The 14,746-nt window shown below is 32.4% G+C and overlaps 1 protein-coding gene across 1 annotated transcript in view; it reads right to left on the minus strand.

The window, feature by feature from the left end:
* Positions 1 to 7,084: 7,084 nt before the first annotated feature.
* LOC111409543 (DNA mismatch repair protein MLH1) overlaps positions 7,085 to 14,746 on the minus strand; it is a 12,095-nt gene continuing 4,433 nt past the window's right edge. The window contains exons 4-10 of the mRNA XM_023039585.1: positions 12,771 to 12,870; positions 12,582 to 12,690; positions 11,775 to 11,940; positions 10,754 to 10,915; positions 9,372 to 9,537; positions 7,967 to 8,112; positions 7,085 to 7,345 (exon numbers count right to left, since the gene is read on the minus strand). Coding sequence (XP_022895353.1) covers positions 7,301 to 7,345; positions 7,967 to 8,112; positions 9,372 to 9,537; positions 10,754 to 10,915; positions 11,775 to 11,940; positions 12,582 to 12,690; positions 12,771 to 12,870 — 894 coding nt within the window. The 3' untranslated portion in view covers positions 7,085 to 7,300. The remainder of the gene's footprint in view (positions 7,346 to 7,966; positions 8,113 to 9,371; positions 9,538 to 10,753; positions 10,916 to 11,774; positions 11,941 to 12,581; positions 12,691 to 12,770; positions 12,871 to 14,746) is intronic.

Consider the following 14,746-nt stretch of genomic DNA (forward strand, 5'->3'; position numbering starts at 1 on the left):
AAGAAAAAAATTATTGTGACACCTCCGTGCATCACGGAACAAATTAGCTAGCACCCAGGAGGTGCCAGGAGCAAATTTGCTCCTTGCATCACGGAGCACACGAAGTTGCTCCGTGACATGGAGCAGTTTTGCTCCGTGTCACAGAGCATGTGCAACAATATATATATTTTTTAAATAATGCTACGTGTCAATTTTTTTTTGACATATAAACTCAAGGAAAGCAATGAAGATAAAGCAATTAAGTAACATTAAATTTTAGAACTGAAATTCAAGCTAGAGGTCATCATATGGAAATTAATTTTGACATCAGCATCTAGATAACTAATCAAACCCTCAATTTTTTTTTTTAAAAAAAAACAATAAAATATGTGGAAATGATCATATTCTTAATTTTTTTCTTTGCATTTTCTATCATCATCAAGGAGAGGACAAAATTGAAGAAGAAACAAGAAACCCCAAATTCATGCAAAAGCACAAAGCCAATAACATTCGAAATGAAAGATTCTTAACTAACAATTCGAAGAAAATTTTGAATAAATACACACATATATAAATAGAGATAGAAAGAGATATTACAATATCAAAGGGACTTTCATGTGCTTGACAAGAACAACATTGGTTCCTTTAGGCTGGTGTTCAGCATAAATCAAGAAAGTATGACAACTAATTACAAAATAACAGTGTTGGACTATCAATGAAATAAATTCCACTTGCTTTGGAATTTTTTTTTTCCATAATTGTATCGTACGCAAATTGTTGCTCATTATTTAAACGTGCTGCACAAGCAAAGCCTCCTTCAATATTTAAATTTACTCTCTCATCTACCACCATTCTTCTCAATCTTTCATTTTCATTTATATTTACACTGAATGGCACTATCTTATAGTCATTTATGTTCTTACCCAATGATTCTAAAATTGAACCTATGTCTTCTAAAGCCCGTAGTTCAATAGCCTTCGAAGGTATATTATCATGTATATAATCATCAATCATATAAACCTTAAATTTATCTCACAAAAGCTGTGGATGATCAGGATTGCAAAGCATAAGAAACGTAGCTAAAAGACGTCTTAAAGAAGTAGGCATTTCATAAACAATAGCTTCAGATAGACATTCTTCACAATGATTATCTCCACTTAACAACCCATGTAAAAGTGATGTTTCTCGATATGTATTAATAGTTACTCCATTTGAAGTTCGTAAATCAGGAAACGATATTGGACCTAGAATATGATTGAGAAGAATGCACAGGAAATGTCGTTCTCCTTCAGATGGACTCGATATGACAATTCGTCCTATAACAGTATGTTTCTTTCTATGAGTCCAAATCTTTTTAGTTGAATTCCAAACAAAATGTGCTGGAAAATATTGATACAATAGTGTACGAGCAAATTCATTTGCTTCATTTACTCAAAAAAATTCTGTTAACATTGTTCTTTTCATATTTCGTTCTCAATAATAGTAGATAAATCATCTTGGTCGTCATATCTTACTTGTTGATAATTTTCAATATGAAGTTGTAAATAATAAACAGTTGGATAAATTTATGCCAAATTGAACGAAAAAATTCTCCACAGTTTCAGGTGGAGATATCCATCTGGCAGATTGATAAGCAGAGATTTCATCGATTTCTTTTTCTGTTTCATTTGTGGCAACTGAAAAATGAATACGATTATGTCCTTTATACACATATTTATACAAATATTTTAAGTTTTAATAGAAGAACATACTTCAACATTAATGTGACAATCAAATTTAGCGCTTAAATAAGGATTACATGGTACAACCCATCGATTGTCTAACATTTGACCTCTAACTTTAATAGAAATACCATTTTCACGAAGTTTATACAATGATATGAGTTATCACTGAATATAGTAGTATTACAAAAATCCCTATGGTATTTATTTTTACAATATTTATTTGCTTCCACACATACATTTTTGGATTAAGGTTTCCACAAAGGCCGTGCATATTGTGCTTAACAATAACATAATGAAGATAAGGATATTTGTTTTGGTCCGAAATTTCACATGAAACTATCTTATCAACATCTGCAGCAAAACAAATTTTGTAGCCATAGTTAAAGATCAACAATAGATATGTATGAGGAGCCCTCTTTTTTGAAATTCAATTACATGTACATGCGCAACAATAGGGCCAAAGATTTTTTTTATATGAATCAATTTTTAACTCTTCTAATTTTGCTCTAAATATACGTCTAATTAGATCTTGTTGATTTTGAATCTCATCATTGTGTTTTAGTTATTTCCTAATCTCTGACCAATTTGGATTACATATTATAGTCAAGAATATATCTGATTTTCCATAATATTGTACAATTGTCATTGCATCCATGTATCTCCTTAGCATATCTATAGGTCCACATGCAAAGAACTATGGCAAAACAAATTTTCTTCCAATTTTGTACCCCTTTGTCTCTCCATTTTGAACGATGTCTACAATACCTTGATAAAGTTTAGCTCGAATTAGTTTTTTATTGTTACAAAAAAGGTCTAATCTTGCAGTTTCGATTTTAACATACATATCTACAACATACTGCTGAAACAATCTACCACTATGAAGCATCACAGACTTACCGGAATACCTAATTTGTAATTTGTATGAATAGTATTCTCGACAAGAAACCTGTGACCGTTGCTTCATTCCATTCAACACTGCAAAAGAATTGAAAATGAAATTCATCATTTGTTAACATTTGCACTGCTAAACTTAGTAGAATGCACGATAAAATATTTTTCCAAACCTTGATTTTCTTTTTCTATAAATTTAGCGCAGAGGCAACTGCAGTTGGAAAAGTAACTAATTCTGGCAAACGTTCAGGCTGAAAATAGGTCTTTCTGCATCTCTCAATTCCTTCATGCTAACCAGATTCCCCATACGAAAAAAGTAACAGATACTGTAAAAGGATCATAACAACCGCAGTAATAATGAACTCTATGTGAATCACCGGAATGGCCATATATAGTAATGTTAGGATCACGAACATTAGCATTCTCATGGAATTTTAAAGCAATGTAGGAATTTTAAAGCTATAAATTGCACTTTCTAAAAGATACAAACTATAGCCATCCAAACTAAAGCAATGTAGGAATTTTAAAGCTATCATTATGTTATTTGCTCTTTCTAGTATTTAATGATGCAGATTATTGACAGCCTAAAAGATTAAACAAATGAGTTTGTATAATTTAATAAAAAATATATAAAATTTAATTTCTAGTTCATAATTTCTGAACCTATATGAAACATTTTCAACGTGTTCTAATACTGCATATGTGATAAAGAATTAATTTCATTAAATAAGGAAGTGCAATACTAAGTGTATATGGGTCCCATACCAATCACGTATATTGACTGCATCAGTTGATTGATTACTTAGCAATTAAAAAGAAAATAAAATGATCTATGTTTCCCTTTAATATTTCATTCTTCATTTTGCTATTTTAATTTTATATGGGCATCAAACATGTAGTTAAACAAGAAAATAATTGATTTTTTAATATAAAAAAAAAGACGAGTTATTTGCATTTTTGAATGTACACGTTTGATAACCGTTTAACTATTTTCGATATTCATTTAGATCATTTGATGTGTCTATGATATAGTTCTCAAAATGAGCTTTGAGAGAATATAGAACATTTATATATTCGACTACCGTACAATCGTTGATAAATTTTTAAAGTTAGCTTGTTATTAAATTTTTTAATTTTTTAAATCATGTCTCTTTTTACACTAAAACTAATTTAAAAGCTTATTAGGAAATTTTCTAAATCACGTCAAAAAATATTTATCCCCTTTATATATACACTGTTGACGAATCTTTGCAAATTTGACCACAATGAAGATATTTTCTATATAATAATAATAAAATTTAGTTTAAATTGCGTCAGTAACACACAAATTTGGTTGAATTGACTACCAATGGCGTCAATAACACACAAATTTTGTTGAAATTACTACCAACGCATCAGTATTTTTTTGTTTTCTTTGAGGACAACTTTTATAGTAAAGGGGATATGGTTAAAAATAAGGAAAAAATTTCGAATTAGGTGTAATATTATTATTTTTTAAAATGTGTTTTAATAAAAATGAAGCTCAAAAAAGGGCTAAGTTTCTTATTTTTATTGAAATTTCACTTTTAAGATCATAAGATCGGTGCAATATTGATGTGATTTGATTGCTATTTTATTGATTTGGAGGATTGAAACTTTCTAGACTCACTATATAGAGAATAGAGAATGTGGTGCATGCGGAGTGCCTTCAATAAGATTATATTTTAAAAATAAAAATAATAATAATAATAATAATAATAAATTATTTTTAACTAGAAGTTACTATTAATAAATCCACATTACTTATTGAGATCCCTACCTACTTGCCAATCTTAATATCGAGAAAAATGTATGAAGAAATTACATAACCCCAAGTGTTTAAAGATTACAATTCAAAAATTAAGGATGGAGTTTCATTATTCACAAATTAGATATCAAAACACACATCATCCACTCATCTATCAAAACCTTCATTTCCATAACTCTCTCTCTCTCTCTCTCTCTCTCTCATTTCTCTCTTTACATCTCTTAATACCCATATCTTTCTCTCTCACACGACCTATGACGTCTCCTCTCTATCTTCTCTATCGACAATGTAGCCTCGTACCACTATCGTGAAGTGCGGCCTATACCCGCATCTGCCCTCTCTCATCCATCACCCAACCGTTGCTTCCCCCACCAAACGCACGGAGCTGTCTGTGATTGTCGCTGCGCGACTTGAAGCGACACCGCAACCATGCACAGCAGTGCTGTCTCTGGACGTGAGAGACAGCCTCTGTGCATTGGATTTGTGTGTCGTCGATGAATGACGGGAGATCTAGAAAAATTAGGAGTGCGGCCTATACCCGCATCTGCCCTCTCTCATCCATCACCCAACCGTTGCTTCCCCCACCAAACGCACGGAGCTGTCTGTGACTGTCGCTGCGCGACTTGAAGCGACACCGCAACCATGCACAGCAGTGCTGTCTCTGGACGTGAGAGACGGCCTCTGTGCATTGGATTTGTGTGTCGTCGATGAATGACAGGAGATCTAGAAAAATTAGGTCTCGATCTGTGGTCATAGTGGTCGTGGCGGTGACTGATAAATTTGAATCTGATCTTTTTTTTTTTTTTTTTTTTTTTTTTTTTGGTGTTTGGGTGCTATTGTTGTGATGTTGGCTGCGGTGGTGAGTGGTGGTGATATTGACGATGCTAGTGAGGTGATGTTTATGTTGGTGTTGATGGTGGGTTTGGTATTTGTGTTGCGTTGACGGTGGCTGTGGCTATGGCTATGATGGTTATAAATTTGTGGTGGTAAAGATTAATTCACTGTTGTGGCAATGTTTTTGAGGTGATTTTTGTGATTGTTGGTTGGTGGTGAATTTTGAATGATGGTGATGGTGCTTAAGGTAGTGATGATTGAGATTGGTGGTCGTGTTGGTATTGTGGTGGTAGTGGTGATTGTGGTTGTGGCGGTGGCGGTGGTGGTGGAGCGTGGTCTTGTGGTGCTACCGTGGTGGTGGTGGCAACAATGGCGGGGTAAGGTCGATCGTAAGTGGCTGTAATGGCAGTGGCAGTAGCATTGATACCGGTGGTATGTGACCCACTATTTGGTGTATGTGATCAATTATTTGGTTATCAGTGACCAAGTATTTAATTGTGATCTAAAATTTTGATAATACGTGAATGAAAAATAATTTGTGACCAATTAATTTGAAATTTGGTGATCGACAAATAAATTATAACCTTTAGTATTTTTTATTTGTGATCACCGAAGTAATCTATGACCAATTAATTGATAATTTGAACTTGTGACCTAAAATGTTTTCGATTTGTGACCGATGAAATAATTTGTGATCAATTAATTTGATAATATGAAGTTGCGACCTAGGCATATGTGACCATGAATTGTAAAATCGTGAACTTAATATATTTAATTAATAAAATATTTTTAGTTAATTAATAAATACCTGATTTTTTGTTTTAACTTAATATCTAAAAATTAATTTGGTACATACTTAATACTTGATTTATGATTTTTTTCCCCCCAAAATGTATTCACCGACTCAACTCTAGATGCTCGAATCAAGACACGAGCTAAAGTAGGGCAACTGTCAATTCTAGTAACAAAACCATTTTAAGACTCGAGTGAAATCAAACCAAAAAAGGTCAATTTGATTTGACTTAATATATTACGCAATTTGTCCTGATTGTCGCTTCTTTATATTTGTCCGTTTGATTGTAAGAATGGAATTCGGATGGAAAGAAAATGAATTCAAGATAATTAAATTGTCTAGAACTTATTTTGTTTGGAATTGTCAATTAAATATGTTTGATATAATTTTCCACTTAAAAAAGTTGAAATTTTGGATCTTTTGATATTTGTTTGACTTTATTTTTCATGAAAATTGTCAATTAAAAAGATAAAATTTGTTACAATTACAATAAAATTTGTTTATATTGTCAAAAAAATTAAATTAAATTAAAAAAATAAAGAACACAGAAAACCCAATTCCCATCAAAACCAAAGGAATTGATTTTCCTTAAAAAGCAAGAAAATGGATCACGACAGGTGTAGGGTAGATAAGCAATTCCATGAAAAAATTTGGCCATCAAACAACACATTTGGGTGGAAAATGGAGGAATCAGACAGGCCTTAATGTCTGAAAATTAATTTGGCACATACTTAACACTTAATTTATGATTTTTTTTTCCCCAAAATGTATTAATTGACTCAGCTTTGGACGCTCAAATCAAGACATGAGCTAAAGTAGGGCAACTGTCAATTCCAGTACCAAAACCTTTTTATGACTTGAGTGAAATCAAACCAAAATGGTCAATTTGATTCGTTATTCCAATTAAGAGTTTTTTTATGACCATTACAAAAAATGTAGTACATAAAATGTAATTACACACTCTATACAGGATGCACATTGTCACTTTCCCAAAGTAACCAACTCCGGAATCTAATCACTAATCGAACTAAAGGCTCCAAGCAACCAAACAAATTTGGACCAACGATAGTAGGTTGCTTATAAGACAAAAACTTTAGTTGCAAGTATATTAAACAATATAATACCAGTAAACCAAAATAGTTATGTTCACTTACATTGTTTGCATTACAGATAATCTATTACAAAGATGGCGCTCTTTACATTTATATGCAAATTTCAGGATGAGCCAAAATAAGAACAAAACAACTTCTAGTACCGTGCAAAAGTTATGAGTTGAGAAGGATTCTGCCCTAATTAGCACCTTTCAAAAATCTTGTAAAGTTTCTCCAGTGAAGCAACCTACAAAGTGAATAATTTCTTGTTACAAAGCATTAAATTGTATAGACCACACACAAACTGCAGAATCATAAAAGACTGAAATAAAATTCAGTTGAACTGCATGAGCTGATAGAGAATAATATCAGATACTTCAAGAATCGAGCAGAATCACAACCGATAAACAAAGAAACAGCTCTTCTCATAGCAATGAAATTGAATCAGACTGCAAAATTCAGGTAAAAAAGGAAGTGTATAGGACAGTGTAAAAATTTTCAAAACTAACTGCAGAACAAAAGGGGAAGAGGGGGGGGATGCAGGTAAAAATCCTTCTCGTTCATTTCTTTGCTGCTTACTGCACAGTGGAATCTTACTGTCCCTTTTTTCTATCATTCTTACAAAACAACAGACACCCAAAAGCAGAATGTTAAACTCATTCGTCAATCTCCAGCCTCCACTTTTATTATCCCTCTCAGCTAAATATACGCAATGAAAAATGTTTGCAGATGAATAGTACCAAACTGGTACACTTTTAACATGCTTATTATGTGTGTGCTTCCAAGCATTTTAAAATTATGAGAAGCAGAAAATTGGCAAAGAACCTACTGAATGAAAAGTAACAATTTAATCCTGAAATTCAAATACCTGGACAAATGTTCCATTTGTAGCCATTGAGGTTGGAGGCTTGAGAAAAAGTCTCATGGACGGAAACAAAATATGTTGGATTGACCATTCACGTTGGGCCCAAGCATTTTCAGCCTCCAAAAGTAGTTCATGGTCGAATTCATCCTCTGTAATAATGTAATAATGGAAATGAAATAAAAAATAATAAAAAAAGTAGAATTTGAACCCTATTTACAAATTATCAAATGCTACAATAAAGTATTTCCAAGTAAATGAAAAGTATTGCACATGCACAGATTGAGTCTATCCTACAGTTTAAATTGAATGAAAATGCTACCCTAATATTTTACATTGGTCACAGGTTTGAACACTATCTACGAAAATGACCCAATGCTACAATTAAGTGTTTTCAAGTAAATGAGGAGTATTGCACATGCACAGATTGAGTCTATCCAACAGTTTAAATTAAATGAAAATGCTACACTAATATTTTACATTAGTCACAGGTTTTCATATTTCTCGAAAGAAGTTAAATATTTGAAACAGATAGTTCAGATGCAATAAATCTGATATCATAGAACACCTATCAATGATACTGCGTATGGAAAGAGTATTGTAAGAAGTCAGATGGTCGTATACAATTTTTGGTATTGCATCTGTCTTGTGTGAAAACAAAATAGGAGGCAAAGACAAAAGTAACTAAGTAATTTGATAAGCAACCAATTTATACTTCGGTATTGTTGGTCGTAGATTGCCCGATACTGATCTCAACCTCAATATTTTTCCTTTGATCAGAAACTAAATAGTTCTTGTTGAAGCAAACCGTAGGGTTGATATTACAAATTTCAACTCCCTTCCCAATTCGTTTTAAAAGCTGATTAGACGTGTAAGATGTATTCTTAGATAAACAACTTTCTAACATAAGAAGCTACAAAGTCCGTATACAGGAACCAGAGGGAGAAAACTGATGATCCCAAGCATGCTATCTAAAGTTCAGAAGCTTCCAAGGAATGAAAAGTTGGTGAACAAGATAACAAAGAAAAATTTATAGGTGACAATGCTAGTTTGCTTAGATTTCCACTTCAGGAGTGAGCAAGAAAAGATAGGTTTACAGGAGGCAATCGATGATGTCTTAACTTGAAAGTCTTTATAAGTAAAACTTTGGATAGATTTTTTGGTCTATGAAGTTGTGATAATTTTCTCCTTTATAATATGTGAAGTTCGGCATAAACTAATAATTAGTCAAGAAGTTTCACCAATTTTCGTTTTATAACTCTTTGGAATCATATCATATACCCAGGTCCAACATTATTTATTCTTTCAGTAATAGGAAAGAGAGCAAAGTAATACAAAAATATACGAGATTTGTATGGTTCAACCTAGATAGTAATAATCACAAAAAGATTTTATGATAAAAGGGCCATACCAGCTGTTTCTGAACCTCCTCCAGGGCTGCAAGAAAGCACCCTCCTCTTGTAACACTGCAAGCCATTACCTGATGGATTAGGCAACAGAGGAGGATGCATAGCATAGAAGTTCCCAATGGCAGCAGCGATTGTTTGAAAACAATTCTTCTCCTCATCCCAATCAACCTAAAAAAATAAGCAAAATTTAGCATCTGACAAATTATAGGAGTATATACAACTATCAAAAATTCAATAGTGGCCTGGCTCTTGTGCTAGTATTCAAAACCTTAACATGAATCAAGAAGCACCACGCAATGGCACATGATCATTTCAAAATTTTACAAACCCTAAAAGTAAGATGTATTTTACTACTGCAGAGGGATAATCAGCAAATTCCAGAAACCAGGCAGTAATATCATGCATTTCGAACTATTTTTGCTAGATGCTAGAATTGTTATTAAGTATGCAGATTTAGAAAAGTTATTCCACCAGGGACACTCTTCAAACATGTAGAGAAGTCACATAAAACAATTCTCAAAACTACCATGCAGAGAATTTCTTCAGATCATAAGAACAAAGCAGTACTCAATACTAAAACACAGCTGAAGCAACACAAACTATTGGCAGCAAGTATCGTGATATCATAACTCCATCATTAAAAGATTCCCCTGACAAATTCAATAAGACAAAATAAAACATAACCAAAAGAAATAGATGTTCATTTACATTCTAGAGTAAAGGTAACAGATGATACACAGTTCATATTCTAATTCAAATAATCAATATTCCACCATTAAATTATTTAATCAGCAGAGTCATGGAGAATATCACAAATGGAAGTTTAGATCAGGAAGCCTCCTGAATGCTGTGATGTCAGGGCCAGATTGATAATGGTAAAGATGGATCAAGGATATTCCAGAGGGCAACTGTATGCAATTATGTAAAACTTGTTTGTTTCTTTGAAATGAGTAAATGTAGGAATTGAAGTATTAAGAAAACTGAACTTCCTTTGTATTACCATTATTGCTCTTAACTGCCTTTAGAAACTCTGGGAGAGGAGGCAAATGCCCCACATCTACCATGCTATATTTCTCTGGTGGCTAAAAAACAGTTTTAACAACAAAATATTGTGGCATCTTAGACCCCATAATAGTGCATTGAGAGAGAGAGAGACGCTGAAGCGGTAGATCACTTAAGAATGCCATCAATCATATATTTATGAAGGTAAAACAATAACTTCAGCGATGGATAAATTATTCTTATGTGGTAACTCACAAAATTTGGCTTAGAGTAATTAACTTCAGTAGGTCCATAACCTTCTTGGGCATCAAACTGAATTATTTGCACCTAAATTATAATGTAAATAAGAAAGGGCAAAAGAGATGAATGGCATGGCACTTACATCATTGCCCAAACAAAGAACAAACTCTGGAACACGGTCCATGTCTGGTGTGTACTGATCAAGTATGACAGGAATCCTCGACAAATTACCATTGGGTTCAATATAAATGCCAAAATACTCCTCCAGCATCTCAGTCTTCTGCTTGAGCAGATCTGCATTCATCTAGCAAAGAAAAGAAATGAAAATATTAGAAGTAAAAGAATGAGCATAATCAAGTGAATGTATTAGTCATACTCAACATCAGATATTATTCCATCAACAGAATTCAAATCCTTTGTTGGTCAGATTCTTCAATTGACTAGAAGAAGTAACTTACGGAATTAGGAGTATGATTATATACATTTATGTGTAATGATACAAATAATGAAGTTTAGAGCTAACAATTGGATCAATACCTCTTTAGATCCTTTATTGAACATAATCTGCCCACCAAGTGCTGACATAACCTCTTAACCTATCTAGTCTTAATGGCAACAATAGGAACTTACCGTTCTACTGGAATAGATTGCAAACAACTACCCACCAAACTCATCTATCCAATAGATACTTTAGGTCCACATATACCATGAAATTTCATTTTATAATCCCAATACAACAGCCTTGATATGGTATACAAAAGGTATGATAGTAGCACAGTAGTAATTGGGCAATAGTTAAGGGACCCACTAGTATTTAGGATTGGTTTGTGTTGCCATGGCAGACGTAGATGCAATATTGAGGGTGAAACAAACCAGTTGGGATAAAATATAGGTGTGCCAAAAATCATAAATTGTTGAAAATCAATAATGAATTAAATAGTCCTAAAAGTATAGTCTGCTTGATGCCCGAAATGATAAACTTCTGCAGCTACTAGTACTAGCTCTAACGTGAACAGAGAAACTTCAATTAAAACCAGCAAGGAAATGCAGTGCAAGAATTAAAAATCAAAAAATAAAAAACTAAATCAATCTTATACAAATCTGTAAAGAAACCCTAATATTTTACAGAATTAATAGTTAGTGCCAAGTCCTAGATGAGTTACTTCTGCAATCTTTTCTTTTAGGCCTTCATTTTCATTGACTTCAGGATCCAAATCTTCCTCTTTAAGTGCCAGCATTAGTAATTCTTGCAATGGAGAGGGCTCACTGAGTTGAATTACATTAAAATGTGAAAAGCGTCGCAAAACTTGCTGGTACATAAGCTCTTTGCTGTCAGAACATCACAGACAAGAATGAAAGAATAACCAACCAAGAAGGAAAGATTAGGATTGGAAGTCAAGCAAAGTACTGATAATGTGAAACATGACACCGAGCAAAATGCTTAAGATAGACAATATGTATACAAGTTTAGTAAGTCATACGATGCAGAATGCAAGTTTTGGCCCCAGTAGAAAAACAAAGCAAGACAGGTAATAGTTTCATTGTCAGCGAACATCATTTTCAGTTAAATCAGAGCTGCTTGCAGATGTCAAAAAGTGAATTACACAATTTTTAAAACCAGGTGGAATTGTGTACAGGATTTCAGTTGACATACAGTGACCTGTTTTCTGTTTCCACTTACAAACCTACAAGTTATTAACAACTTCAACATCTATACCCATCAAAAGATCTGTTATATGAAGCAGTGATATAATTTACCAAATATTTGGTGTTCTTCACCAACCATTAGGTAATCTCCTAAACAAAATTCTACTTTTCCATTTATCCTAAATTTCCCAGGAAAAAAAATCCCTGAATTTTGAGTTAGAAAAAAGTTTTTCTACAGCAGTCCTAAATCAGGTTTCAAAAAAGCATAACTTAAAGTTACTCTTTAAATTACCTAGGAAAAAAATAGTAAAACGATAAGTTACCTCAAGTTAACAACATTAGCAAGATAAAGGTGAGTGCTGTGCTGAAGCAGAGCAAAAACATCATCTGCCATCCCAATGTATGTGCAGTGCCCAATAATATCCAGCAACCCTTTAACAACCCAAGTCAATAGAAATACTTGCCACTGAGGTGAAAACGTTGTCTAATTAAAATGGATATATGACCTATACCAGAGTGAAAATTGGAATCAATATCTTTAACAAGTTCCTGAATGCTAGTAAGATCTGCAGTTTCCCTAGGGTTTCTCCTTTGTCTGATAGAAGACCTGTATTAAAAACAATGCATGAGCAAACAAAGAAAATGCCTAACGTAACATCCCGAATTTTAAATCTTATTCCATATGGGCTAAATTGAATTAGGTGATTTAGTAAATAAAATAGTCTATGTCGAGCCCTATAGTCAAATTAAGGCCCAAAAGTCAAAAGTGATACACGCGACTCACTAAATTGCATAAATGATTTATTTTGGTTACGCGTAGAATTTATCGTGAGTTATTTGTGTCGAATATTTAAGTATTTTAAAAGTAAAAATAAAATTATATATATATATATATATATTATACTCATTTTGTAGCTCATGTTGAATAACATAAATTGGCTCGAGAAAAAATAATTTTGGACCAATCATATTCAAGTTATTTTGATATAAAGAAAACACTCTAAAAAACCTATATTTTATTATAAAAAAATATATAACTAAATAGAAAAAAGGACAATTACTCAAAATGAAAATGTTACTGCTGGTGCAACTTCCAAGGAATTTGAAATGGTACATATTAATTCATTAAATTATATAATAAATAATTAATTATTATTATTATTATTATTGAACTTCCACATCCAAACCGACGTGATTGATTGGAAATAAAAGTTTTATTTATTTATCAATTGATTTTCGGACTTTACCTTTGTACGTTTATTTGACGTTTTACATTTCAGATTTTATTTTTATTTGTTTATTTGACGTTTTACATGATTTAGAATTGTAAGCATCCCCAAACAGACACCGTGTGTATATGTATATATAATATAGGCCAAAAAATTTTATTCTGTTATCATGCATATGATTTTCACACATTAACACATACACTTAGAGTGTTATTTGATCTACCAGTCACAATCCAAATTCACAAGTTGGTTCTCATTCTCATACAAGCATTCTGTCCATTTTTACTTATTGTCTCAAAGGCATATTTCAAATATCATTTGAAGTAAAAATTGTGCAAGTGGTAAATTCTTATTTTCTTGGTATTTTTATAGATTTTGGCATTAAATACGTTAAGGCCTTGGGTCAATTTTTATGTTAAATCCTACGGAATGAAACTTTTGGTCGAGTATGTAAATCCTACGGGATATAGGAATTCTTATGAAATTCCTTGAGCTATTGGATGTCGCGACCAGTTTGTTCCAAATCTAAGAAATATCGGTATGTCATGTCATTTTATATTTATATCATGTTAATAAGAATATGCATATATTTCTTACTGCGTTTTTTTTAAAATACTCACTCTTACAATAACCTTTTAAATTAGTACGGGTCGTGTGGACGTGTGACAAATTGATTGAATGGTGCTTATGGGGTCAACAAAGTAAAGATATAAAAGAATGATTATTGTCAAATTTTCATTTTTAGGACATTCTATATTTAATTATGCGCACGTTATTTTAGTACTTTTGTGATCGAACTTTGGACATTTTATGTTAAATTGAGTTCCTTTTTCTTTTTGAATTTGTAGTAGGTTGATATGTTGATTTATTCTGAAATTTTATTTAAATTGTTATATTATCTTTATTAATTTATCGATCAAATCAAGTAAATAAAAATAAAAGAGTGTTGGACTTGGGACGTTACACCTAATCTGAATATATTACTTTATTTTATTTTCATTCAAGATGTATAAAGATATTGCCCCTGTTTGAGCCTCATTCTTTAAAACTACTTCCCAAAACTCATTTTCAACCCACGTTCTCCCAATAAAATAATTTTGCACATAAACTTAAAGCATTTCCCTACTTTTTATTCACAAATTCCCCCCAAAAAATCATTTTTTACAAAATTTATTCTCAAAAATGAGGCTCAAACATGTGCATCATATCAAGATATTGAACATGGTGGTAAGGTAAGATATCGCACAAAGATAACAACC

This window comes from Olea europaea, chromosome 14 (assembly GCF_002742605.1).
Source record: "Olea europaea var. sylvestris chromosome 14, O_europaea_v1, whole genome shotgun sequence".
Taxonomy (NCBI): Eukaryota; Viridiplantae; Streptophyta; class Magnoliopsida; order Lamiales; family Oleaceae; genus Olea; species Olea europaea.